We start from the raw sequence: 24,608 nt of genomic DNA, 5'->3' as shown, positions 1-24,608 counted from the left end.
ACCAGGTGTCGTGATAGGGAAGTACATGTGGATGTCCTCGCTTAGAGGTGACGACTAAAACCTTTTGCTGGCGCCTGTTGTTAAGAGCCTGGAGTCGGTTCCCACCCATAGAGACCCTGTATAGGGTTTTCAAGGAGCAGCTGGCGAGCTTGAACCGCCAACCTTGCAGTTCAAACGGCTTTCAATGGCACTTAATAACAAGACCCCATGGAAGGAGGCCTGGTGACCCAAGGGTTTAGCACTCAGCTGCTAACTGAAAAATTCATGGTTTGAACCCACCAGCCATTCACCAGGAGGAAGATGTGGCAATACGCTCTTGTTATGACGGAAACGCTAGTCAGTTCTACTGTGTCCTATCAGATTGATGTGAGTTCATTTCAACTCCATGATAATAGATTTGGTTCTGAGTCTAAGACATGCTCATGCCCATTGGGGCCCTGATTTCTATCTTTGAAGCAGCTCATCCAAGGTGGAAACACCTTCCGGAAGCCTCTACCCTCTCCTCTTAGCACCCCTTCCCAGACCCACGGTGGGTGCAGTGTGGAGGAGTGGATCAGGAGTTTCCAGCATGACCTCAGAGACCTTACTCCTTTAATTAACTTTGATTTTATCAGTCTTATTTCCCACACTGAAAAAGTTCTTTTCCCTGCTGACTTTTTTCCCTGCTCAACTCCTCTGCTTCATAGGACATAAACTTTTGTTTCATCATTGGTTTTTTCGTTTTTGTTTGGAAGGAAGCATGATACCATAGAAGGATCTGCAGCCAGGATCTGATACCATAGAAGGACTCTGCCACCTACTAGTTTTATGGCTTTGGGCAAATTAACTCTAAACCCCTATGTTCAGGGACAAAGATGGTCCGAGGGTCAAATGAAGTAGTTCAGAAATGTTTTAGAAACTAAAGGGCCAGGGAAAGATGAACTAATATGGGCTCGTTTTCCCTGTGTAGTGCTCTTCCACTCAACTGGAGTTCTTCATTCCCCCAGGTTATAAGCCATCTTCCCTTCAGAGGCCCCAACTCCCCCTGACGTATATCCCTTTGTGAACAGCAGCCTGTGCTGTCTGACTCTAACTTGATTGGGAAGCCCTTGAGGACACTGTCCCTGATGTCTTGTTCATTTACCTGTCTCTCAAGCTGAGCAGAGAATTTGGCATGACGGGACAGGAACTGCTTGGTTTCTAACTCATTTTTTCCTGCTACTCTCTCACCAGTTCCCTCCTTCCCATCTGTCCTTACTTCAAGGCCCTGAGGTGTCCTCGCCCTGAGGCTGAACATGTCTTAATAGTCATGCTTAGCTCAGGGACCAGCCTGTCCCTGATAAACAGCTCTTAAGAAATGTTGCTCAGATGAAGGCAGTTAGGAAGAAAATGCCCTTCTTTGGGCTCTCCCTTTCTGAAGGGCTTCCATAGGAGGAGACACACAGTGGGTAGGTGATGCTTATCTCCAAGCCTCTCCTTATCAGTTTCCATATGAGTGCCACCATTTGTACCAGGAGTGCTGAGGCTTCAGCCTTCCAGCTCCCTCTAAGACAGAGGGTGTCTAAGACACTTGTGTGTCTGCCCCTCAGAACACATGACGCTCTCCAACAAAGACAGACACCACGGTAGCCAGGGATAGAAACAACTAGTGTATTCATTTGGGTAAGAGAGGAGGGGTGCAGATGGGAAATAGGGAGGCAAGGGGCTCCTTAGTGTTTACCAAAAACCACTCCACACTCCCTCTGCCCCTTCTCACCTTCCTTCTCTGGGGTGAGGCCCCAGCAGACTTGTATCTTCTCTAGTAGGCCTCCCTCTTCCTCCTCCCTACACCCCACTTGACCCTGACTTTCAGTGACTGCCCAGAGCCCACCCGGCTCTAAAGCTCGGAGAAGGCAGATTCAAATTAGTTCTTCTTCCACCTCCCACCTCATTCCCATCTCTTGTCTAACTAAAATATAGAAAAAGCAAGCGCAGCTGAATCCTGGGAGAATTAAGTCACCCCGGGAAGGGGGCAGGGGGTCTGGAGTTTGCGGGGACAGGCAGAGGAGCCTCCACCAGGTGTAGTGGAATGAGAGGCTGGGCCCAGGGGGCCTGGCTCAGCCCTCCTCTCACAGAGGCTGGCCGGATGATTGGCTTGCCACCTGGGAGGAAGCTTGGGCAGAGAAGACTCCACACCTGCCTCTCAGGCACCATGTCACAGGATCCCCGGGGTGGGGGCAGCAGGCAGGGCAGAAAAGCAAAATCTAGGCTTTGTAAAAGCACCCTTTTCCCTTGGCTCCTAGAGGAAGCCCTCTTTGGTTTTAAGGCAGATATGGAGTTTCCTGGAAGCAGCGAAAAGGAAGGAAATAGAAATTTGGATTTAGATGCCTTTTTTTTTTTCAGCTTGTGTTTTTCCTTCAGTATAAAACCACTGTAGAAAATAACTTCTCTTAGAAAAAAAAAATCAAAACACGGAAGAAAAAAACCAAAGGGGTATTTTTCTTTGGCTTCAAGCCCCCACTGATCAGGTACAAAGTAGGGGGGCGGGCTTGAGGTGAGGAGGAATCAGGCCTCCACCCCACCCTGCCCTGGCAGGTCCCAGATTACATGACGCTGCAGTTCTGAGGGTTCTAAGAGAGAAGAGAGAAGGGGAGAGGTGTGAGCAGCAGTGCCTGGTCCGGTCCCCTCCCTCCCTCAATCCAGAAGGCAGGTAAGTAGTGCCTTTCCTATCCCTCACACTCCAGCCCTGCTCTGCCCTCCAGCCTGGGGCTCAGACGGGAGGGGCAGGATGCAGGAATGGGCTGTCTAGGGCCCTGGGCTGAGAGGAGGAGGCTCCTAGTCTCCCGGGTGTCGGGAGAGAAGGCTATCCTTCTCCTCCCCACCCCACCCCACACAGGACCCCCTGTCCTAACCCACAAGCTGTGGAGACAAAGAAGACAACTCACCTGGGTTCGGGGACTGGAGTTGCCCAAGAGGTAGGAGCGGTGGCCCAGGCTGTCCCCGAAGCTGCCACCCCCACTGCCCCCCACACTGCGGTAGCTGCGAGTGACTGTGACACTGGAAGCTGACGAGCCAGAGGAGATGGATCCGCCCACCTGGGCTCCTGATCCGCTGGCTGACGCCTTGTCGGCAGGCTGCCCACAAGTCCCACACAGCACGGTGCGAGAGCGCAGGTTGTACTCAGCGGGGTCCCCCGAGCTGCTGCAGTGGGAGGCCTGAGAAGGGAGACAAGGCTCAGGCGGGACAGGACGGCGAGTCTGGGACTGACTGCTCAGGCCCAACACCCAGGCTCCAGGCTCCTGCAGGCTCCCAAGCACAAGACAGGAAGGTTCTGGGCCCAAGGAACCAAAGGCAAGAGGGGTTGGAAAGGCCAAGCCTGGGAGGACTGATGCGGGGGAGGAGGGAAGGCATGAGGATAAGGGTGCTCAGTTCACAAAGACTTGGAGAAAGGGAAGCAGGAGTGTGACTTTGACTCTGTTTCAGCTATTCTAAGCTTTAGAGGATAAGGAAAGACAAAGAAAACAAGCTTGGAGGACAGGGGCATGCTGGGAGGGGGGGTAGGGGCAGGAATGAGAGAACATTCTTGCAGGAAAAAGAGGGAAAATGAGAGGGCATGCATGCAATAGAGATGGGAAAGACACAAGACAAGAAATGCATACAACAGAATGGTGGGGGAGGCAGGGCTGGGGTGCCCCACATCTGTCCTCCTATCCCCTTTTCAGGAGACAAATCCAGACCCTTGTCCACTGTTCCCATAGGAATATTCCATGGCATCAGAAAGTTCCCACTCCCTTCCTTACCAGAGTAGGGCACCCAGATGCCTGGGTTCCCTGTTCAAGGTATAGGGAGGAGAGAGAAGAAAGGTCAGGGCTGCGAGTGAAGTTCCAAAATATTCTTTAATGAAGAGATTTTTGGTATAGAAGAGGCCAGAGAGAGGCTGCCCCCAGACCTAGCTGGGTGCCCCAGTGCAGGCTGGACCTCAGCGGCGACTGCCACTCACATGGTGGTGATGAAGCAGGTCATCTCCATCCTCATCCTCGTCATCATCAACCATAGTCACTGAGCGCACCAGCTTGCGCATGGCCACCTCCTGCCAAGACAAGGGACCAGGCCCAGGGTCAGGGCCAGGAGAAGTAGGCAGCATGTCTATCCACAGGGACCCCCTTGGGAACCTTTCTCCTGGTCTACCCTTTGTCAACTCTGACACTGTCCTCTGTGGTGTTTGAGCTAAGGAACTTGTTTCTACTTCAAAGAGGGACACCTCAAATTCTCTGTGTATAGCTCTGCCTTTAACAATCCTTCCTATCTAATTTCCCCCACTCATGCTGATGGGGGAGGCATCTTTTGTTGTGCCCACTAGGAGGCAGGAAGTGGGGGCCTGGGACTGCACCAGAGAACTAGGGGAAAGCATCACTGAACCAGCACCCTTTGGGTTGAGGGAAGCAGGCTGATGTGGCCACCAAGGGGAGCTTTGCCCAACAAGAGGCCCACCTTGCCTACCCCACAGCATACTCACTTCCCCATTGGAGTTGATGAGCGCCGTGCGCAGGCTGTTCCCACAGCCCCAGGTGTTCTGTGCCTTCCACACCACGTCAGTAGGGGGGTTATGGGTGGCTCCAGCTCCAGAAGCCCAGATCTGGGAAAGCAGGGTTAGAATAGAGGAGCTCACTCCAGCACTCCCATCTTCAGTCTAGCCCGTTCCCCCCCCGCTCGGGTGTCCGGCTTTCCCCAGTGCTGCCACTCACCGTCACCACCTGCCCAGCCTTCAAAGTGAACTTTGGTGGGAAGCGGTAGGTCATTAAGGGATCGTCTCCATTTTGGCGCTTGATCTGCCAATTGCCCATGGACTGGTCCTGCCAAGAAGGGAAGGAAGAGGAAGGTGGAGAGACTCAGAGGAGCTCTTGAATTTATCTTACTCAAGTTCCCACACTGAACCTCCCTCCTCAGCCTGCAGTCAGAGCCCCCACCTCCTCAAAGAATAACAGCTACATTCTGTGGGGCCACTTACATCTCAACAACTCAAGAGTTCAGGACTATTATTTATCCCCATTTTACAGATGGGGAAACTGATGCCCTGAGAGGATAACTTTCCCACTGTCTCCCAGCCAATAAGTAGTGGAAGGCTGGAACCAGAATGCTGAAGGAGACATCCACCATGGCCTTGGTCTACTCTCTGAGGGGAGGGATATTCCTTTCTCCAATATTCATACCTTCATCACTTCTCCCTTCATTTATTCTCCCAAACCCTGTGTGTTCCCCTGGACCCTAGCTAGGAGGAAAGTTACCTCATTGGACTTGTTGCGCAGCCGCACAAACTTGCCCTCCTCGTCCACCTCTTCCACAGCCACACGCCCACTAGTGCGTGCATGTTGCGAGAAACTGCTTCGGCTCTCGCTGGACTCCAGTTTGCGCTTCTTGGTGATGCTGCCCCCACCCTGAGTTTGGGATGAGTGAGAGGAGGCACGGCCACGGCTGCGCTGAGAGGTGGGGCTGGGGGACAGGCGAAGCCTGGGGGAGGAGGAGACAAAGCAGAGAGCCTAGTCAGGGCCAGTGATAGGCCAGAGGGCACTACTAGCACCGCCCTGACTCCTCCCCATCCCACCTCTCCTCCTCGCCCTCCAGGAGCTTGCGGTAGGCGTGGATCTCCATGTCCAGAGCCAGCTTGATGTCCAGCAACTCCTGGTACTCGTCCAGCTGCTGCTGCATCCTTGCCCGCATTTCTGCCATCTCCCGCTCCTTCTCTGCCAGCAGCCGCCGGCTGGTGTCCCGCTCACGAGCCAGTGAGTCCTCCAGGTCCCTCAGCTTCGCCTCCTTGGCTGCCAGCTGGGATGGGGGAGGCAGTAATCTGGTGAGCTCCCAAGAGCCCCAAGCATGTGGAAAGGGAGGGGTGTGGTTGAGGGGTGGGGGAGACCCAGCTACCCTCCCCAGGATCTCCAGGGTTTTATCAGAGCCCATCAACAGGTTCTAATAAGGCCTTAGTGATCAACCGGGAAATCATTTCCAATAGCTAACTGAAACTCCTTGTTCTGAGATTAAAATCTATTTCTTCCTGTCACAAATGGCACAGCCAGCTGGAATATGAATGCTTTTAACACCTCACATTTCATAAAAACTAGTTGCTGTCTAGTCAGTTCTGACTAGTGGCTACCCGATGTGTGTCAGAATAGAACTGTACTCCATGGGGTTTTCAATGGCTGATTTTTTCTAAAGTAGAATGCCAGACCTTTCTTCCAAGGTGCTTCTGGGTGGATCTGAGTCTCCAATGTGCTGGTTGGCAGCTGAGCATGTAAACTGTTTACAACAACCAGGGACTCCTCATGTTGTTTAGTTCTTTATACTTTGACTCATTTGACTCTCATGGCAAATTGGTGAGTTAAGGAAGATCAAAATGGTTTCTACTTCCAAGTGGGACAACCAAGGCTTGGAGAAATTAAGGCAAAATAAGAGGTGGTACTGGAACATTACACAGGTCATCTGGTATCAAATCTTGGGTCACTTTTGCTGGTCTGCTGAGCATGTTCTGCCCCTTGCCTCCTCAGCAAGCCTCTCTGGGCATCTGCCCTACAACCTGCACAGATATTGGTAGGTGGGGCCTGGGAGCATCACCTGCTTCTGGAGTTGGCTGAGCTGAGCTGAGAGGCTATCGATGCGGATGCGGGTCTGCTGCAGCTCTTCGTGGGCAGCCCCAACCAGGTTGCTGTTCCTCTCGGCTGACTGTCTGGCATTATCCAGCTGGAGGGGATGACACCAGATTAGGATACAAGGACTGAGAGGGAGCAAGGGAGGGATCTGAGGCCATATCATTGCTGCAGACTCAGGTCCTGGGTATCCTGAGCTCCCATCCTTCTCCTACTTGATCCTCCATGGGCAAGGGTGGGGCTGCTGGGGGGGAACCAGGATCACAAGTACCTTGGCAGAATAGGTCTTCTCCAGTTCTTTCTTGTACTGTTCCACCTGGTCCTCATGCTGGGCCCGAAGCTCCTGCAGGGCATCCGCCAGCCGGCTCTCAAACTCGCGCTGTTTCCCATTATCAATCTCTACTAACCGGGTCTCATGGCGGCGCTTGGTCTCACGCAGCTCCTGGAAGGGTTGGAAAAAAGACACAGAAACTGAGATCAGTACTAGTTCCTTAGAACTGAGCCCCAGATGACTGAGCTCCCTGTCCAACCTCAACCCACGGACCATTCTCAGCCCCACTTTAACTAGGAGCTGGGTGTTGGTTACCTCACCTCTCTCCTTATCCACTAGTACAGGGATTAGGCAGGGGAATTCTGCACACAGCTGATCCCACAGCCCAAGGCCTGTGTCTGTCACACCTAACACCAATCCGCTGGCCTGTAAAGCTCAGCCCTCACCTCACTGTAGATGTTCTTTTGGAAGTCCAGTTCCTCCTTCAGAGTCTGCAGTCTATTCTCAGCATCCACACGCCGCAGCATCTCATCCTGAAGTTGCTTCTTGGCCTCACTAAGAGCTGCTTCCAGCTAAGAGGAGAGGGGTGGAGGTCAGAGCTAGGAGGAAGCTGAGATGAGCTCTTCCCATGATAGGAAAGAGATCCAGAGGGAGTGAGGGCTTAGGATGTGCACTGAAGTCAGGATATCCACTCACCGAAAGTAACCACTCTGGGTAGGTTCTGTGCTAAGAAAATATAGTCCCAGTCACCCCCATGAGACCACCCCTCTCCTAAAACAATATAACAATTGCTAGCAAGGAGGTTTGTACAAAGTATAGAGGAAATATGAAGAAAGGAACCTAAGTGTGCCTGGTGGAGGGGAATTCTAGGAATGCCTCTCTAAGAGGCTAAGACCCAAAGGACAGTTCAGTGGGTCCTGCCTTGTAGGCTGGGGGTGGGGAGGAACATAGAAGAGCACGTGAAAAGGTATTGAGGTATGAGGGTACATGTATGTTCTGGGACCTCCAGGGAGACCAGTACTGCTGAAGCCTAGAGTTAAGGCAGGGAGAGTGATAGGAAAGATGGCAGGTCTCGCTGACCAGAGTGGGAGCATAAAGAGATGCCCTTATTGGCTATAAAGAGAGTCTCTGAAGAACTGTGAGCAGGGCAGCACCTTACTGAGGTTTTCATTTTAGAAAGCACAGGCTGACCAGTGCAGCTGGAAGGGGCGAAGAGAAGAAGTGGAGCTAGAGGCATGAGACCCAGGAAGACACTAGCCCAGCTGTGGGGCCTATGCAGGGAAAGACAAGGATGAAAGTTAGGGAGCTGGTTCTAGTCCCAGGCCTGCTCTGAGCAAATGAGGTTGTGAGATTGAAAATAAGCCAACTTCTTTACTTCTGTCCCCTAGCTTGTAACATAAGAGATTAGAGAAAAGAATAGATAGCAAGGCATTATGAATATTGATTGATTGATTGATTGATTGATTGATTGATTGCAGGGGTCCTGGTGTGGTGCTGTAGGATAAACACTGGACTGCTAACTGCAAGGTCGATAGTTCAAACCCACCAGCTGCTCCTCGGAAACCCTATACACGGTCACTGTGAGTTGGAGGAATCAACAACACTTAACAACAACATTAATATGCCTACCACATGTAATTAACTATCAGCTCTGACTCTGGCCTCTGTGGATGGTCTATAGCTCCTCTCCTTTCTTCTGAAGAGTTCAGGAGCTGTTTATAGGACAGCCAAACAAGACTGACTCAGCCAGACACAGTTCATCACAAAGTTAAATGACAATGATTATGAAAAATAAATTCACTGAACTGAATTACTTGGGCAGCCAAGGAATGCAATATGGTCTGGATGGGCAAAATGATGTTACCCAACCCAGCCCATTGCCACTGAGTCAATTCCAACTCAGCGTGACCCTAGAGGACAGAGTCAAACTGCTCCGTAGAGTTTCTGAGGCTGTAAATCTTTATGAAAACAGATTGCCTCATCGTTCTCCTGTGGGCAGCTGGTTGGTTTGAACCACCAACCTTTCAGTTAACAGCCCAACGCTTAACCCACTGAATATGATAATGGTCTTTGAATGGCTCTGACACCATGTGACAGGTCAGACTAGGCACCTCCTGACAGTGGCCTGAGTGTAAGAGTGAGTGTGTGTGTGTACTTGGAGGGTCAAGTGGGGTTACAGACAAGCCCTGAAAGGGCAATCTTACCTTGGCCACCTGTCCGCGCAGATCATGCAGCTCACCGTCCAATGTACGCTTCTCACTGAGGGCGGTGCTCAGTGCGGCCTCCTTAGAGTTAAGCAGAGCCTCCAGATCCTTGAGTCGGGCCTGGGCAGCCAGCAAGTCTCCCTCCTTCTTGGTATTGCTGATGAAGAGAGGGAAGAGTTGGTTTGAGAGGAGTTCATGTCCTCTAGAGATGTTCTCCATGGGAGAAGCTGTTATAGGGACTGGGCTCTGCTGTTCCTTCAATGACCAGGAGAGGGCAGCCTTGACTTTGCATCTGTCAGCTCTAGGGCCTACCACCCACCTCTCCCAAGGTCCCCCAAAACCCCCTTCCTGCTGCTCCGCCCTTCCCATGACTCAGGACTCAGGAACGTGCCCAGGGCTAAGGGCAAAGCTAGATCCCAAGATATGAATGCTTTTCCTTTACCCCCTCCCATCCTTTCCCAAAGAGACAGGGGCACCTTTGTCTCATGCCCCTTCCCACACAGGACCTTAAGGGCTCTTCCCTGGACTCCGTCCACCTTCTATTCAGTCACGCCTCCATACCCACCCCCGGAGGGACCCAGACAGGCTACGAACCCTGGGGTCCATGTGTCTCTAACATGTCTGTTTGAGCCCCAAAGGTATTTCTGCTCTCTGTTCCAAACTGAGACTGTGGGGAAAGTCTAGGCAGGGCTCAGGGAGAGCTGGGAGGAGGATAAGCAGGCACAGTACCTGCCCTTCCCTTTCTCAGAACCTATCTGGGCAAAGGGATTCCAGCCTTCCTCCTTGTCAGCCTCTTCAGAACTCTGAGTATGCTAAGCCCTACCCTTCAACCACAGCCTCAACATCTGCTTCCACATGCGGCTCTCAGGCCTCCAGATCCAGCTGGACTCCAGTCTTGAGCCTCTTCCATTCCTTAAACTAAAACTGGGTAGAACCAATGTGGTGCGGTAGGACCAGCATTAGACTGCTAATTGCAAAGCTGGCAGTTCAACCCACCAGCCATTCTCGGAAACCCTATACAGGGTCACTATACAGATAGGAACCAACTTGACGCACACAATTGAACAGAGGTGGTCTCTGTCACTTCCCTCCCCTTTCTGGGTCCCTGATTATTTTCGCTGCATACTGAATTAGAGAAATAGAGAAGTCCCATTTTCGTTTAAAAAGAATGTTGTTAAGTGTCTCAAGAGTCAGTTCTGACTCATAATGACCCTGTATCGGGTTTCTGAGAAGCAGTTGGTGGGTTTGAACTGCTGACCTTGAAGTTCAGACTGACCCTGTAGTCCAGTGCTTATCTACAACACCACACCAGGACTCCTCTATTTACCACAAGGCGTCCTGGTGTGGCATTGTAGGATAAGCACTGAACTGCTAACCACAAGGTCGGTGATTCAAACACACCAGACCCTCCTTGGAAACCCTATACAGGGTCACTAGGAGTCGAAACCAACTTGAGGGCACTTTAGAATAATATTTACCACAAGGTGGGCAGTTCAAATCCAGCAGCCACTCCATGAGGCACTCTGTGCCCATAAAGGTTTAGTCTCAAAAACCCTATCTAGGGTTGTTATGAGCTGAAATCAACTCCATGGCAGTGGATTTGATTTTGGTTTATTTTCTTATAAGGGAGTCCCTGGGTGGTACAAATGGCTATCACCCATGACAATTAATTACTGATATTTTTGAAAGTCTCCTAGGAACTCAAGGATCTTTCAGACATTACAATGCCTTCCCAAATATGAGGGAGCTTCAAACAGTTTGTGGAAAAATTCTATTATCTTTTAATTCCATTTTTCCACAAACTTTGAACAGCTGCAGCTGGCCACATGGTGAAGCAGGGAGTAAAGGGAAAGATCCAAGAGGCCTAGTCCCAGATGATCATCTGCAACTCATCAGTCCTTAAGCACAAGCCTACCATAGCAGATGGAAAAAAAGGGAAACCAACATGGGCAGGAAGAAGAACAACAACAAACCAACCCTATCCTAGAAAAGAGAAGAGCAGTCTAGCCAAGAATTTTCTCTTGCCCCCAAAGCCCTAAACTCCAGAAGACACAACAGCTTACAATGGCATAGGACAGAACAAGACTTACTGGAGGGACAGAAAGAGAGAGAGAGAGTCCTCATCTTTCTATCCTTCTACCTCCCACCCCACCCCCCAGGCCTAGGAGATTCCTGTGGGCTGGGAGGGGGACAGAGGGACAGAGGAAGGATGTGAAGACTAGAGGGAGCTCCCACAGTCTACATGCTTGCTCCTCAGAACAAGTTGTTTTAACACAACAGTGTTTCAGAACTGGAGGGTGTCTCTCTCCTCTGTCTCAGTCAGAAAAGCTAAAAATAAAGTCAAAACCCGGCTCAAGGTTTGGCTGCCATCCGGCCCAGTCCCTGGCTGGGAGCACAGCTCCAACTTTCCATGACTTCAGAACTTTTCCGAAGCTGAGGCAGCTACAGGGGGAGGTGAGAAAATGAAGAAAACCGCTGGTAAAGTGAAGCACTGTGCAGACAGCTCCTGAGCTCCTTGGGCAGACTCCAAGGCTGGCAGGAACTTCCCAGAAGAGGCCTCTCCTCCCTGAAGGCTAGGTGGCTGCAGCTGGCCACGCATGTGCGCATATGCGGCAGGGGAAGGCCCTCAGTGCTTGAGTTTAGAGAACTGGAGTTTAGTCTATTCAGCTCAGTTCCCTCACTTTACAGAGGAGGAAGGTAAATGGCCTAGTATCTCCACAAGCCAGCAGCAAGGACAAGGCTACAGTCCAGTCTGTTCTGGCTGCTGAAGACTCTTCCTCCTCTACCTCAACCACTTTCCTAAGCTACAAGGTCTGGAAAGAATGGAGAAGCTGAGAGAAAGAAGAGGGCAGACACTGGCAGTCAGCTACAACAGCCAGCCTGAGCTGGGAGAAACAGGAAGGAGCAACCAGATGGTTTCAAGACATCTCAAGGGTATCTCTTTCCGATTCCTGCCTCCCGGCCTCCTTAGACACCCAAAGAGGGATTCCTGGAGTTCTCCTTGGTAATAACACTCTGGTAGTGCCAAGCAGACTCTTACTGAAGAAAGGAGAAGTACATGCAGAAGATGCTGAGACAACAGGTGCATGATCCTTGCCCTATGGGAGTTTAATCTGACCCCTTCCTCCCCCGACCCCCCCCCCAAAAAAAAAAAAAAAAAATTGCTGTGGAGTCAATTCCAACTCCTGGCGATGCTATGTGAGTTACAATAGAACTGTGTGCCATAGGATTGTAATGACTGATTTTTTGGAAATAGATTGCCAAGCCTTAGTTGGAGACATCTCTGGGATAGACTTGAACTTCCAACTTTTCAGTTAACAGCTCAAGTGTGTTAATTGTTTGCACCATCCAGGTACTGCTAGTCTGAGAAGTAAAGAAAATTTTCTTTTACTCTAACTTCACTTCCTACTGCTCCCAAAGTAGTGGTCAGGTGGTAATGATGCTGAAAACAGCAAACACTAGTATAGAGCGTATTATGTGTTTCATGTACTACGTTGTAATCTAAATATTACAATGTTAACTCACTTAATCTTCACAGGTACCCTATGAGATAGAACTTACTATATGGATAGGGAAGCTAAAACATACAGAACTATGTCTAGGGTCTCATGGAGTCCTGGTGTGGCACTGTGGGTTAACGCGCCAGACTGCAAAGCCATTTGAACTGCAAGGTTGGCAGTTCAAGCTCACCAGCTGCTCCTCGGAAAATCTATACAGGGTTGCTATGGGTCGGAACCGACTTGATGGCACTTCACAACAACAACAACAAAGCACTGGACTCCTGGTGTGGTGCTGTAGGATCAGCACTAGACTACAGTCTACAAGTTCAGCAGTTCAACCCTACCAGCTGCTCCTCAGAAACTCTGTACAGGGTTACTATGGGTCGGAATCAACCCGACAGCACAAAACAACAAGAAATTCAGGGAGTCTCTGAGTCGTGTAAATGGTTAATGCACTCGACTGCTAACCAAAAGGTTGGTGGTTTGAGTCAACAGAGAGGCACTTTGGAAGAAAAGCCTGATCATTGAAAACCCTTTGGAGCACAGATCTATTCTAACATACATAGATAGGATCACTGTGATATGCAGTCAACTTGACAGCAACTGGCTTACTGGTTTAAGAAATGAAGGGGTCTGTTTTACTTTCCCTCTCTGAGGTTTTGACTAGGACTTAGAAAGCAATTTGACTAAAGGACTAAGACACACCCCCTACAGAGGAGGGAAACCACCAAGGAAGAAGAGCAAGAGCCTTTGAGGTTTTCTTAGTCAGGCACTAGGAGCTCCCAGCTTTGGGGAAGAAGTTACCATAGGCTCATGACTCAGACCTCAGGAGTTCTGTGGCTAATGAGCCACACGCACACACCAAGAGATGGCTGAGGTAGCAGAGCCCAGCGCCTCTCCTCCCCCATCTTGCCTACCTACCAGCTCGAAACACTGTTCCTGCTAGTCCCTAACAGCGACTCAAAGCAGACACTGGCAGCTGTAGCGTGATGGTGTTGCACGTGCCAGTGGCAAAACTGGACCCGTGCTAACTACTGCCTATCCCCACCCCTAGTTGGCAGGGAGAACAGGGTGGGACAGGGAAGGGTGGGAACCAGGGGCTTCTCAGGTGACTCATCCTCAGGCAGACAATACCAGGGCAGGGGTCGGGAAATCCTCTAGTGTTCACAGGGGAGCACTGGCTTTGCCCACGTCCTGCTCTAGGCCTAGTGCCATGCCAGTGGGAGTGGCCAGCTCTTTCCCGAGTATCCGCCAGGTTCTCCAAACACAAGAGTGGCTCCATCCCAGTAGGCCTGTGAGGGAAGAAGGGCTGGGCATCCTGTTTCTAACTCTTCCCCCAGCTGGCAAATCTGATCTTAGAAAGAGAAGATGGGAGAGGTAGGGGGAGCAGAGAAGAAAAGAATAAGAGAGAAATGAGAGCTGGGAGCTAATGGGTATGGTCCAAAGCTGGTGGTCTGTAAGGATAGGGAAGCCCAGCTTCTGGGCCGCTACAAGCCAGGACTCTCAGAACTGCTTTGGGGAAAGAAAGGCGCCCAGCTCAGCAAAGGGGCTGGTTGGGCACTGGGCCAGGTGCTGACCCGCCCGCTGAGTCACCCACTTTGACCAGCTCTGATGCCAGATATGGAAGCCAGGACTGGCCTCAGGGTTGTTTAGGTCTGGTAGTTGGTTGCTGGGAGCAACAAGCTAGGCCCAGAGGGAGAGGCCCCCATTTCCTCCCTTGAGCTGAGGGAGAGACAGGGGGGCAGAGATATTTAGTTAGGGCTAAAAATAAGGGAGTAGGAGGGACAAAAGGATAAGGGCTGGTGAAGGAGTTGGCCCAACCCTGCAGGGGCTCCCTCAGACCCACCCCAGCCCTCCAGTAGCCCTGCCTCACCGGCCCTCCATGTTCCCCATGCTGAGTAGCGACCCCAGGAAGGCAGGGGGAGCCGCACAGGAAAACATAGGTCCCTGGGCTTCTGGGCATTTCCTGCCTCATGGGACAGAGCGCCCCCTGTGGCCAGGCTGGTCAGAGCTAAGTGGATGGCAAGGAGTCCCTGCCCTCATGGAGATTATTCTCAATCCTCCCAGTGGTCTAGACCTCTGCTTCGGCAGACTTACTGGGGGGGGTGATAGGGCATCTCCTGCTGGCACCTTGAGCCTGCCTGCACATTCCTTAGTACCAACCTTCCTTTTGTTCCAAAAACTCCACCCCCTCCACCTCAGCTGAGACTGGTTCCCAAGCCTGCCCTGCTGCTCCAGTCCCATCCCCTCTCTTCTCTCTCAACTCCCAACTGCATTTAGCCAGTGCCAAGGCCACCATTTGTCTTACGTGTTGGTTTTATTATCTCTTCACTTATGTTGTAAGAATTTTGTGATTTTAGAGTTCCTGAACCAACTCCTGCACTTTTACAGATTGAGAAACCAAGGCCCAGGGAAGGGTGGGCTCATTCACTAAAAACCTACCCACTAGGTAACCTGAGGCCACTCATAGAAAGAGACAGTACCCAGAAATGGCATGATGCATGCAGGGGCTACCAAGAACAACACAGAGAGACCCAGTAAGGAAACCCCTCTGCCTCACTTTCGAGGAAACACCCCAGAGCATGACATGGAAGCCTAGTCAAGCCAGCATTCCTACCACCACCAGACATCACATACACGCACAACTGTGTGTGAAGCCATATGTTCTCATTCTCCCTCCCCTCCCTCCAAAAAATGTAACCACGGCTTGGTTTCTTGACTGGTTTGTGGGTGTGTGATCACACAGGTAAGGGCAGGATGTGGGAAAGCTAAGACATCTGATCCTTAGCCACGATCCCTTCTCTTCCCCAGACTTCCCCACGTTGGCATTCAAGGTTATATCCCTTTCTGAAAAGGAGGCCTTAAAGAGAGGAACAGAGGGGGTCAGATGGTCCAGGGATCTGAGCCTTTCTCAAACAAAGCACACCCTGTGAAGTTCTGAATGTCTCTTATATCTCACCTGGAAAGCGTATTGCAGGCCCCTGAGTATGGACCACACCCAACCACACACCCAGCCATCCCCTACACATACACACACAGAGGCATATGTGCCCTGTGGCAGACAAAGCCGTTCTTGGGCGTGACACCCGCCAAACATGCCCTGCTCAGGGTCTGAGATCCCTCAGATCCCCTTCCAGAGCCACCAGGTTCCCAGCTGTCCTCCCCAGAGACAAAGCCAGGTCTTGATTCCAAGCAGAGGAACGGGGGGGGTGGGTGGGGGGGCCTGGTGCTGAAATGGAGGCTAGGAGGCCTTGTTTACATGTTCTGACGCAGTGCAACTCTCAGCAACAGAGGCACTGGGCCTGGCGGGGGACCAGGCTTGAGTCACAGCTGCTGGGTGTAACAACGTGGCATTGTACAGAGGCAGGAGAAGCCTGGGGCCAGAGATCAGGACACTGGGGTCCTGGACAACAGGCGGCTGGCTTCCTGATCAAGCACCCCCTGCAAGCTTCCTGCCAAACCCACTTTCATTCTTCCTGGTTTCTCTCTCCAGAAGTCATTCCCAGGTTGTCATCAAAATGCAGGGACTGAGAGCAGACCAAAAGAAGTAGAAGCGTGTTTGTGTGTGTGTAAGTGTGGTTAATGGGGGGCGGGGATGGTTTAGGAAGAATGTAGAATGTCCTGAGGGAGGGAAGGAGGACACTGGCTAAAGGGAGGGACTTTAGGGGGACACCGCTACAGGAAGCGAACTCAGCAACCCCTTCTTAGGACTCCTCCACCTGGCGGAACACGGTTATTATCATGGGAGGGGGGGGGGGGAGCCACGCCCCAAGTCAGGAAAGGAAATCAGGGAGGACCTAGGAGTTCTAGTCCCACTGCATTCCAGCTTTGCTTAGGAAGATGCAACCCTCTCTCCCAGCCGGCAGAGGGTGGCAGCATCAGAACTTCTGGAGGAAGGAGAGTAGCCTTGGAAGTCCCCACAGCCTCCTCTCAACTTCCCAGAACTGAACCCCTTGAAACCAAGAGTCTCTGGCTCCCTTGAGCTGATCCTAAAGAAACTCATATGCCCTGGATTCTTGTCTCCCATCAGATTCCTACCCTCATCCCTATTGCTGCAATTTGAATGTAATTCTCATGAAAAGGCCACCCCTCAGCCTTGCCTTGTCTGACTAGACAAGCTCCAGGTCTCCTGTCCACTTTGTCCTCTACCGTGACTCAGCCTGCTGGGCCTGGGAATCCAGCCAGAATTATTCCTGAATTGGGCAGGCAAGATTCTGGCTTCCTCTCCCACAGAGGGACAGAGGAGAGAGAGCCGCCTATATTCTTCTCAAACCCTGTCCCCTTCATTAATAGACTGATAAGGCTCTTCCTCAAGCTGGGAGAGCAAGTATGGGTGCAGGAAGGGTAGAAGGTGAGCAGCTCAAGGTCACCTTCATCTCCCTCTGGATCCAGACACAAGGTGTCTACATAATTCTGGCCAACTCTAAGGTAACAGCCCAACTTTTCCTAGGGCTTCCCATCTAGTCCTCAACAGAGTTATTCCTGAATCTACCCATTGCCACTGAGTTGCTTTTGACTCAGAATGACCCTACAGGACAGGGGTGAACTGTTCTCTAGGGTCTCCAAGGCTATAAATCTTTATAGAAGCAGACAGCTTCATCTTTCTCCTGCAGAGCGACTTGTAGGTTTGAACCACTGACCTTTCAGTTAGCAGTCCAATATTTAACTCATTGCACCACGAGGGTGCCTTATTCCTGGACCTGTTCTCCCTCTCTCCTGCTATATGATGTTGTTGTTGTTAAGTGCCGTTGAGTCGATTCTGACCCATAGCGACCCTGTCTAGGGTTTCCAAGGAGCGGCTGGGGAGCTTGAACCACTGACCTTGCAGTTCAAACGACTTTGCAGTCAGACACATTAGCCCACAGTGCCACACCAGATAGGTGCAGCCATTTCCCCTGTCCTGAAGGAGAAAGCATTGGAAACATTGTTATTCCCAACTATTAATACAAACAAAGCATAAGCCAAAAGAGTGTCAAATCATACCAGTGAATCATTTCTAATAAACTTTCTTTAAGAAAGAGAGAAGAATGGTAGGACTTAAATTCTATAGCTTGTGGGAAATATTTCTATTGAGAATAGCATTCGCTCTTAATTATTTTCACATTTAACTGCATTTGATTTGAATATTAATAGTGTGTTATTTTAGAAGATGGTTTTTCTCATTTTGTGGGTCATTTGGAACCTGAGGAATCTCTGGAGACCTTCGGCTATAAGCCCTTTCCATTTATAGATGGGGAAATCCAGAGGGGGAGGGCAATATGCTCAAGATCACACAGCAATTTGGTGGCAAAGTCAAGCCAAGAACCAAGGACACTGAGGGTCAGAGCTCTTTCTACTACCCACACTGTCTGGCAACTTATTGGTGGATTACTTCGACTCTTATTAAAGGATAGGAGTCTGTACAAACTTTCTTTAAAAGAACCCTCTTTTTAAGCATCTCCAAGTTCAGCCTTTGTCACCTTCAGTTCTGGGAACCCAAGAGGGTGAGAATGGAGAAACTCCCCTAGTGTCTACCTCCGAGCCAGACGTGGTCTTAGTTGCTACAGCTGCTGGAGACGGTAAGGGGCTGAGGAGGGTTATGGGGGAGGAGAACAGAGAGCACAGTTGGTAGGTGAAGAAAGCATCTCTTACCAGTTGTCCCTGCAGCTGTCCTTGGCTCAGCCTGACACTGAGCAACTGAGTCACTGAGGGTAATGGGCACTTCTCATTCAAGCCAGGGTCTTAGACTCCTGGAGGCCAGGAGAAGGTCCTACCAAATGCATTCACTCATGGGAGGGCAATCAGGATCCTAGTAAGGAATTTTTCTCTCTATTGGGCTTAAGTATTTCTTGGACTTAAGCATTTCTCAGTCCCCGGCTTTAGTTATACCTTCTTCTTTCCATTTAGATCAAGGCATGGATTTCAGGATAGAGAGATGAGAACAGTAACACCAATAGGTATCCTTAGGTGAGGACTGGGGTCCAGGCATCCTCAAAGGCCCCCAATCCCCATGTCTCTGTCAAAAAGATGCACAACCTCCTTTGGAACTGGGTGGACAATTCCTGTGACAAGTCCTAAGACAATCTCAAGACAGGAATCACCAGCCTATTGTAGCCTCCCAGAGTTCTATTCCACCAGGTATGATCTGGCAGATTCATGGGTCTTTCCAAGTACAGGCTGGGGCAAGGGCTGTTGATCAAGCACTAACACGCCCTGGCAAGACAGTACTGAGGTATGTCAGGTCCCAGAGCAGAAACCTCAGGCCTTAGGAGTAAATTTGAAAAATCATGAGCTGAGCCTTAAGCCCCTACCCTCAGGCCTTTTCAACCTATCTCCTAAACTGGAGAAGTGAGGTTTAGGGGTAAAAACACACTTGGCTGGCTTGTTACACACACACACACACACACACACACACACACACACACACACACACACCACCACCACCACCACCCTGTATGAAACACTGTGTCTTTGCTGTCCTTGTCCTATCAGAGCCTGCATGAGCCTGAGCCTGCAACTCCGTGCCCATGCCCAGTGGGGCTGCAAACGGCGGGCAATTCAGGAAGTCATTGAGCACCAGAGCCTCATCCAGGGAGAAGAGGTGCTTCTGCTTTGTGGGCATGGGATCTCCCCACTTGTGACTCAGCCTTCTTTTATCAGTTCCGAATGGGAAGGTACAGACCCTGGCCATATCCTGCAGCTTGAACCTATAACTCTGGATTCAACTCTAGAACAACTTGTGCATATACCGCCCGTGGTTCACAGCACCGAACTCCACCAGAGGTCCTAAGAAGAAGTCAGGATGTAGTGGGGAAGGGGTTAGAAGATACAGACATTCAAATCCCCATCCCTTCCTTTAAGACATCTTCTGTCTCCACCCTGTCTCCTGCTGTCTCTTGTAAAGCCACCAGAGTAGGAAGGAGGGGGGGTAGCATCTGAGTCATCAATCCAGCTGTCCTGCCTTGGGTGGGGCCCGGGGCCCAGCTCCCAGCCTGGACCCCAGCCGGGCCTTCCCTGGCACTCTCAACTTTCCTCTTCTCCCTGTACTTGGGATTTCAAATCCCTCAGGCTCCAGAGTAAAAAGAGGGGGGTAGGGGTGGGGGTAGAGGAGGGGGAGTACAGGAGGGGTGACATGGTGTTCCTTCTGGAAGCGCATAACCTAGTCCCACAAGAGGGAGCCCCAACTTCCTAGGTGTAGTCAAGATACCCGGCCTGTGCCAGGGTTACCACAGGGTCTTACAAGTAGTTCTACATCTCAACCCCAAGCCTGGCCCTGAACTCTGAGCTCTAATTAAACATTAAACCAGACAACACCTTCTCTCCAAGCTTCAGTGGGAAGGGCTGAGGCAATACCTTTCCTCCTCTCCCAAACTCTTCATTCTACTCACCTCTCCACCCTACCCTGAGCAGAGCAGGCATAAAAGGGGGCAACAAATCCTGGCTCCTCCTACTGGGGACATAGACTAAGGGACAAACACTCCAGCCTGAGACCCCTTTGTCTCTTCACCCTTACTTCCCAGCAGCCTGAGATCCAGGTGTGCACCACCCGCCCCCCTTTTCCGGAAGACCAGCCAGGATCAGTGGGGGAGAAGAGAGGCAGGTGGCTAAATATAACAAGTACACACACCACCCCCGCCTCTGCCCCACGTGCACACACACCCGCCTGGTGTCCCAGGGCTAGACAGCTGCACAAGGAGGCAAAAGAAACAGACGGGCGTGACTGGGTTAGCGCAAGACTATAGACAATGTTTGTCCTATAGCCCAGAATTCATGTCTTCCCCAGAAAAAGATCTATTAAGAATGTCCTTCATAAGGATCTGTGAGGAGTGGGGATGGGAGGTATGAGGGGATGGCACTTCAGTAGTTATAGTTTAGAACATGAATTCTCTCACTTCTTCCAACCAGTCCAGTAGTTTGCCTCCTGTTTGCCTTGCTAAGTTGTTCATATGACTAAAGGAAAGAAAGACAGGAGTGATCTCTTTCAACAGGTTGAACCTGTCTCCCCAAGGAGCTTCCTTCCCCTCAGTGGAAGGGTGATAGGATCTGGCCACACCCACCATGCCTCAGAGAGTAGAAGGGTTGGGGGTAGTGAAGGGACAGAACAACCAGAGAACACAGAGAGATGATTTGGGAAGACCATGAGTTTGGAGGTGATGATGCAATGGGAGAACAGGAAAAGTCAAAACCCACAGGCCCTCCAGGAATCTCTAAACACTTTTAGTGCTCTTTAGCCTAGGTCTACATTTAAGAAAGGGGAATGGGAATCAGGAAACCAAATCCTTGGGAGACTAGAAGAAGAGGGCCTAAACTTTCAAGGTCCCAAAGGTCTTTATAGAAAGAAGAGGGTGGATGAGAGTAGGGTGGGGTAGGGTGGGGCAGGGTTGGGTGAAGTGGGAGTGGCCTGAAGCTTCCAACGGCTGGATTTCAAAAATGTCACTGTATTCCAGGAGTTTAATAAGGCAAAGATCCAAACGACAACGACTGATAAGATAGGCCAGAACTAAGACTACTAGACTTGGTTGGGGAAATGAAAGGGATGGAGGGACAGAAGTGCCGCCAACCCTCTGCAGATACCAGCCAAGAGAGGTGCCACCAGACTTAGGCATAGCACAACTTCCTGAGCTGGGAGCCTCTGCCCTCATTCCCTCCCTCTCATGCATTCCAGGGCCAAGCAGGCCAAGGGCTGTGGGAGCTGCGGGGGAGCCACACTCCTGGAGCTGTTTGGTGGGCCTGTCAGAGACCAGGAAAGGTTTCAGACATGTAAGGAATGAGGGAGAGCGTCTGACTTTTGGCAAGAACCAAGGGAAGAGTCATGCCAATGGGGGCCACTGCCACACCCCTGGGAGGGAAGATGGGGTTCACCGTTGGACATCTGTCATCTTGGAAGCTCTGTCTTAGTGGGCATCATGGACTTTGAGTCTGTCTGGGCAAAGTTGGCACAGTGCCAAGCCTGCCAAGAAAGTTCTAACAGGACCCTTTCACCCACTCCAAAGTATCCCAGGTGCCCAGATTTCTTATACCTGGCAGGGCCAGTTGTGCTTTGAACAAACTCCTCCCTCAGGCTCCAAGTGGCTGACAAACCCCACTCTAACGGAAGGCGCGCCCACCACGAGCCCCTATTTGGCCCCGATGCTCCCACCATTCCTTAGAATTTCCTAGCCTCTCCCGGAGATCCCTCCCCTTTCTACCCTTTCAGGACAATTCCTCTTGGCACCGCCAGTCACCCACTCGGGGCAGTTTTGGGGAGGGAGGAGACTACACGGCAAAGTTAGCCGCCCAGAGCCTTCTCACTCCCTTTCCGGAGCGGGCCGAGGGAGCCGCTCCGCCCGCCCTCTCGGCTCCCAGCCCGTCACGCTGCCACCTGGGCGCACTCACCGCGCTTTGAGCTCCTTAAATTCCTCTCGCACTTTGCTCAGCTCCAGCTGCAGGCGGGCGCGCTCCTTAGCCACCGAGTCGAGGGTCTTGCGGGCATCTCCAAGCTCTGCTTCATAGGCGGCCTTAATGCCGGACACCTCGCGACTGACCACCTCCTCCGACTCGGTGATGCGAAGGCGCAGTCCTGCGTTCTCCGTCTCCAGTGAGCGCACACGGTCGATATAGACCGCTAGGCGATCATTGAGCTCCTGCAAGTCTTCCTTCTCCTGCAGCCGGGTGATACGGGTGGGCGACAGCGGGGTGGAGCTGGACTGCGCCCCACTACGAGTGGTGCGCCGTTGGGACGGAGTCTCCATGGCCGGCAGGGTGGCAGCGCTGCCCGCGGGGCAGGGGTCCCAAGAAGGGCTCAGAAGTCGGGCTGAAGGACAGAGACTGCTCGGGGTCGGAGCGCGCCGGCCGGCTGGCTCTTGGCTTGCTCTTGGCAGGCGTGGAGATCTGGGCCGGGCGCTGTCGGACCTTGGGATCGGGGTTGGTTAGAATAGAAGCTGTGCTACGGCGAACACTGAGTCACCGGCGCCGGGGCAAAGGCTCTAATAGGTCTGTGGACAAGGAGGAGGGGCTACTGTTCTTAAAGGAGCCAGCACACACCCACAGGGGTGGGGGCAAAGAGGGGGTGAAGAGGGGAGAGGATCGCTTGGCAGGGGCGGAGTTGTGCCCACCCTCACCCGCTCACCGCTACGCTGAAGCTTCAACTTCTGAGTTCCTGCCTGCTCAGCGCTCCTAGATCCGAGCTTTCCACCACTCCCTATACCTTCTGGGGTAAAGGGCAGAGTCCAGGGATGGGAGTGGGTGGTCAAAGGACAGGGAGAAAAAGGGGACTAAGTGCAAAACGAAGGGAGGGGTCCAGGCAGGCAGAGCTGGGGTACAGGAAAGTGGGGGGAGGGTTGAGGCTGGTGCCCAGAGAGTGACTCATCCTCCTTACACCACTGACTCCCCCTTTCCTTCCAGTAGTAATAGTGAGTCACCCTTGCCCCCCTTCCACACGTGGGCAGCTCATTCAAAGCTGCATCTCAGTATGCCAGGGGTGGGGTGGAGAAGGAATGCCTGGGTTCCCCTGGGGCATACGAAGTTCTGGATTCTGAGTACCTTTACCCCCTCAGTCTTGGAACAGTATCAGTAATTTGGAGTCCCATCATCCTTATCTTCTGCCTCAATGTTTTCCCTTCCAAACCAAGTATTGGGTGTAGCTCCAAGCCTAGTTCCCCAGAGAAGACCAAGACTAGGACCCAGTCATCTGCCCCCCATCCTCTGTCCCTTTGGTTTGGTCCCATGCTATTGGAAAAAGAGGCTGCCTTAGATTCCTCCCCCTTCAGTCCCTTTCTACTCCTCACCCCACCCTGCCAACTTCAGGACTGTACTTATTTTAATGGATAATTTAAAACAGATACCAGAGCTGTGTGTGTGCTCATCACGTTGCCAGGACACCAGGTCCCAGATTTTTGTGGTTCTCAGAGGGGCCTGAAAGGGAGAGCAAGGCCAGGGGCTGGGTAGTCAGTCTCCACCCCAATTCCAACCATAGAAGAGGCGGGGGTGGGGAGGTGGGGAGGGACAGCAGCCTGGCTGACTACAAAGGCCAGCACCACCCTCACCCCTACACTCCTCTCTGGCCAGGTCTGATTTGCAGTTGGCTCTGAGGAGGTAATCAGTTGTCTCCTAGGAGGAGCACCCAGGACCCCTCTAACCAGCCTCCCACTCCCCTCCCCGAATCCTGACTTGGCCACCTAGTTCCCTCTAAGAGGTGTCAGTGTTGAGGCTCTGGGACCCAATGCCTGCCTGTTCAACTTGGTGCCTAGACAATTTATTCTCTGGTGAGGAACCCAGGAAATTAAATTATGTTGCTAACTCCTAGAGCTCCAGGCTAGCAGGGTTTCTGTAACACACAGGGGAAGCAGGGCTGGTCAGGTTCTTGGTTCTGGATTCTGCAGCCAGGCTTTGGAGTGGACAAGGGGCAGGATTGGATTAAGACAGGGATTCTGTGTTCAGGAAGGGGCACTAGGTAGGGGATGCCTAGACCCCCATCTCGGTGAGAGTGACTGGACAATGAATGTAGTGAGTACCTACCTCTAAGGTCCTCCTGCGGGGCCTCAGGACATGGGTCCCCTCCCTATAGCCCTCTCCCCCAGGGCGTGGCACCCCACCCTCGGCTTCCCAAACAAAACAAAAAGCCTTGTTCTGCGTCTCCCTCTTCTGTTCCCCAAACAGAGGCAGGGGTGGGTGAGGGATGGGGCATGTGCTGTTCCCTATTCCCGCTCCTTCAGTCCCCTCCCTGGCATCGAGCCCCCCCACCTCCACTCCTACCCAATGGCCTGGCTTGTTTCCTGGCTGGGGAAGCAAAATCATGCTTAACTCTTCCTATCCTGGCCCTCCCCATCTTTGGGGAGGAGCTGGAGAAAGGGGGCTCTCACCCTAAATATCATCCTGGTCTCTTTCCAAAGGACTCCCATCCCACCAAATGGCACCTTAAATTGGAACCATTTCACATTTTTTCACCATTTCCAAGATTCTGCTTCTAGATATGGTTGACATCCGTTTCTCTTCCAACCCCACAGCACCTTTTTACCAAATGAAAGTCTCCTTCAAACTGACCATCCCTGACAGGGACTGAGTATCCAGAAAGCAAAGC

General features: G+C 51.8%; 1 protein-coding gene across 4 annotated transcripts; it reads right to left on the bottom strand.

Moving 5' to 3' along the window:
* Positions 1–1,607: 1,607 nt before the first annotated feature.
* Positions 1,608–22,525, bottom strand: LMNA (lamin A/C). Of its 4 annotated transcripts, XM_006861582.1 has the most exons (13): positions 14,445–14,464; positions 9,072–9,228; positions 7,314–7,439; positions 6,868–7,038; positions 6,565–6,690; positions 5,561–5,781; positions 5,244–5,466; positions 4,704–4,811; positions 4,475–4,594; positions 3,959–4,048; positions 2,904–3,173; positions 2,566–2,588; positions 1,608–1,923 (listed from the first exon to the last, which is right to left on the bottom strand). In XM_006861582.1, the coding sequence occupies exons 1-13, from the start codon at positions 14,462–14,464 to the stop codon at positions 1,878–1,880; spliced, it is 1,701 nt and encodes a 566-aa protein (XP_006861644.1). In that variant the 3' UTR covers positions 1,608–1,877. The 4 variants fall into 4 exon arrangements, with proteins under 4 accessions (XP_006861644.1, XP_006861641.1, XP_006861643.1 ...); XM_006861579.1 differs by lacking the exon at positions 14,445–14,464 and adding an exon at positions 21,926–22,525 and having other exon boundaries at positions 1,608–2,588; XM_006861581.1 differs by lacking the exon at positions 14,445–14,464 and adding an exon at positions 21,926–22,525 and having other exon boundaries at positions 1,608–2,588; positions 3,054–3,173.
* Between the last annotated feature and the right edge of the window lie 2,083 nt (positions 22,526–24,608).

This window comes from Chrysochloris asiatica, unplaced genomic scaffold, assembly GCF_000296735.1.
Source record: "Chrysochloris asiatica unplaced genomic scaffold, ChrAsi1.0 scaffold00042, whole genome shotgun sequence".
NCBI classification, from domain to species: Eukaryota; Metazoa; Chordata; class Mammalia; order Afrosoricida; family Chrysochloridae; genus Chrysochloris; species Chrysochloris asiatica.
The sequence above is the reverse complement of the archived record's forward strand: the minus strand, read 5'-3'. Positions and strand labels throughout refer to the sequence as shown.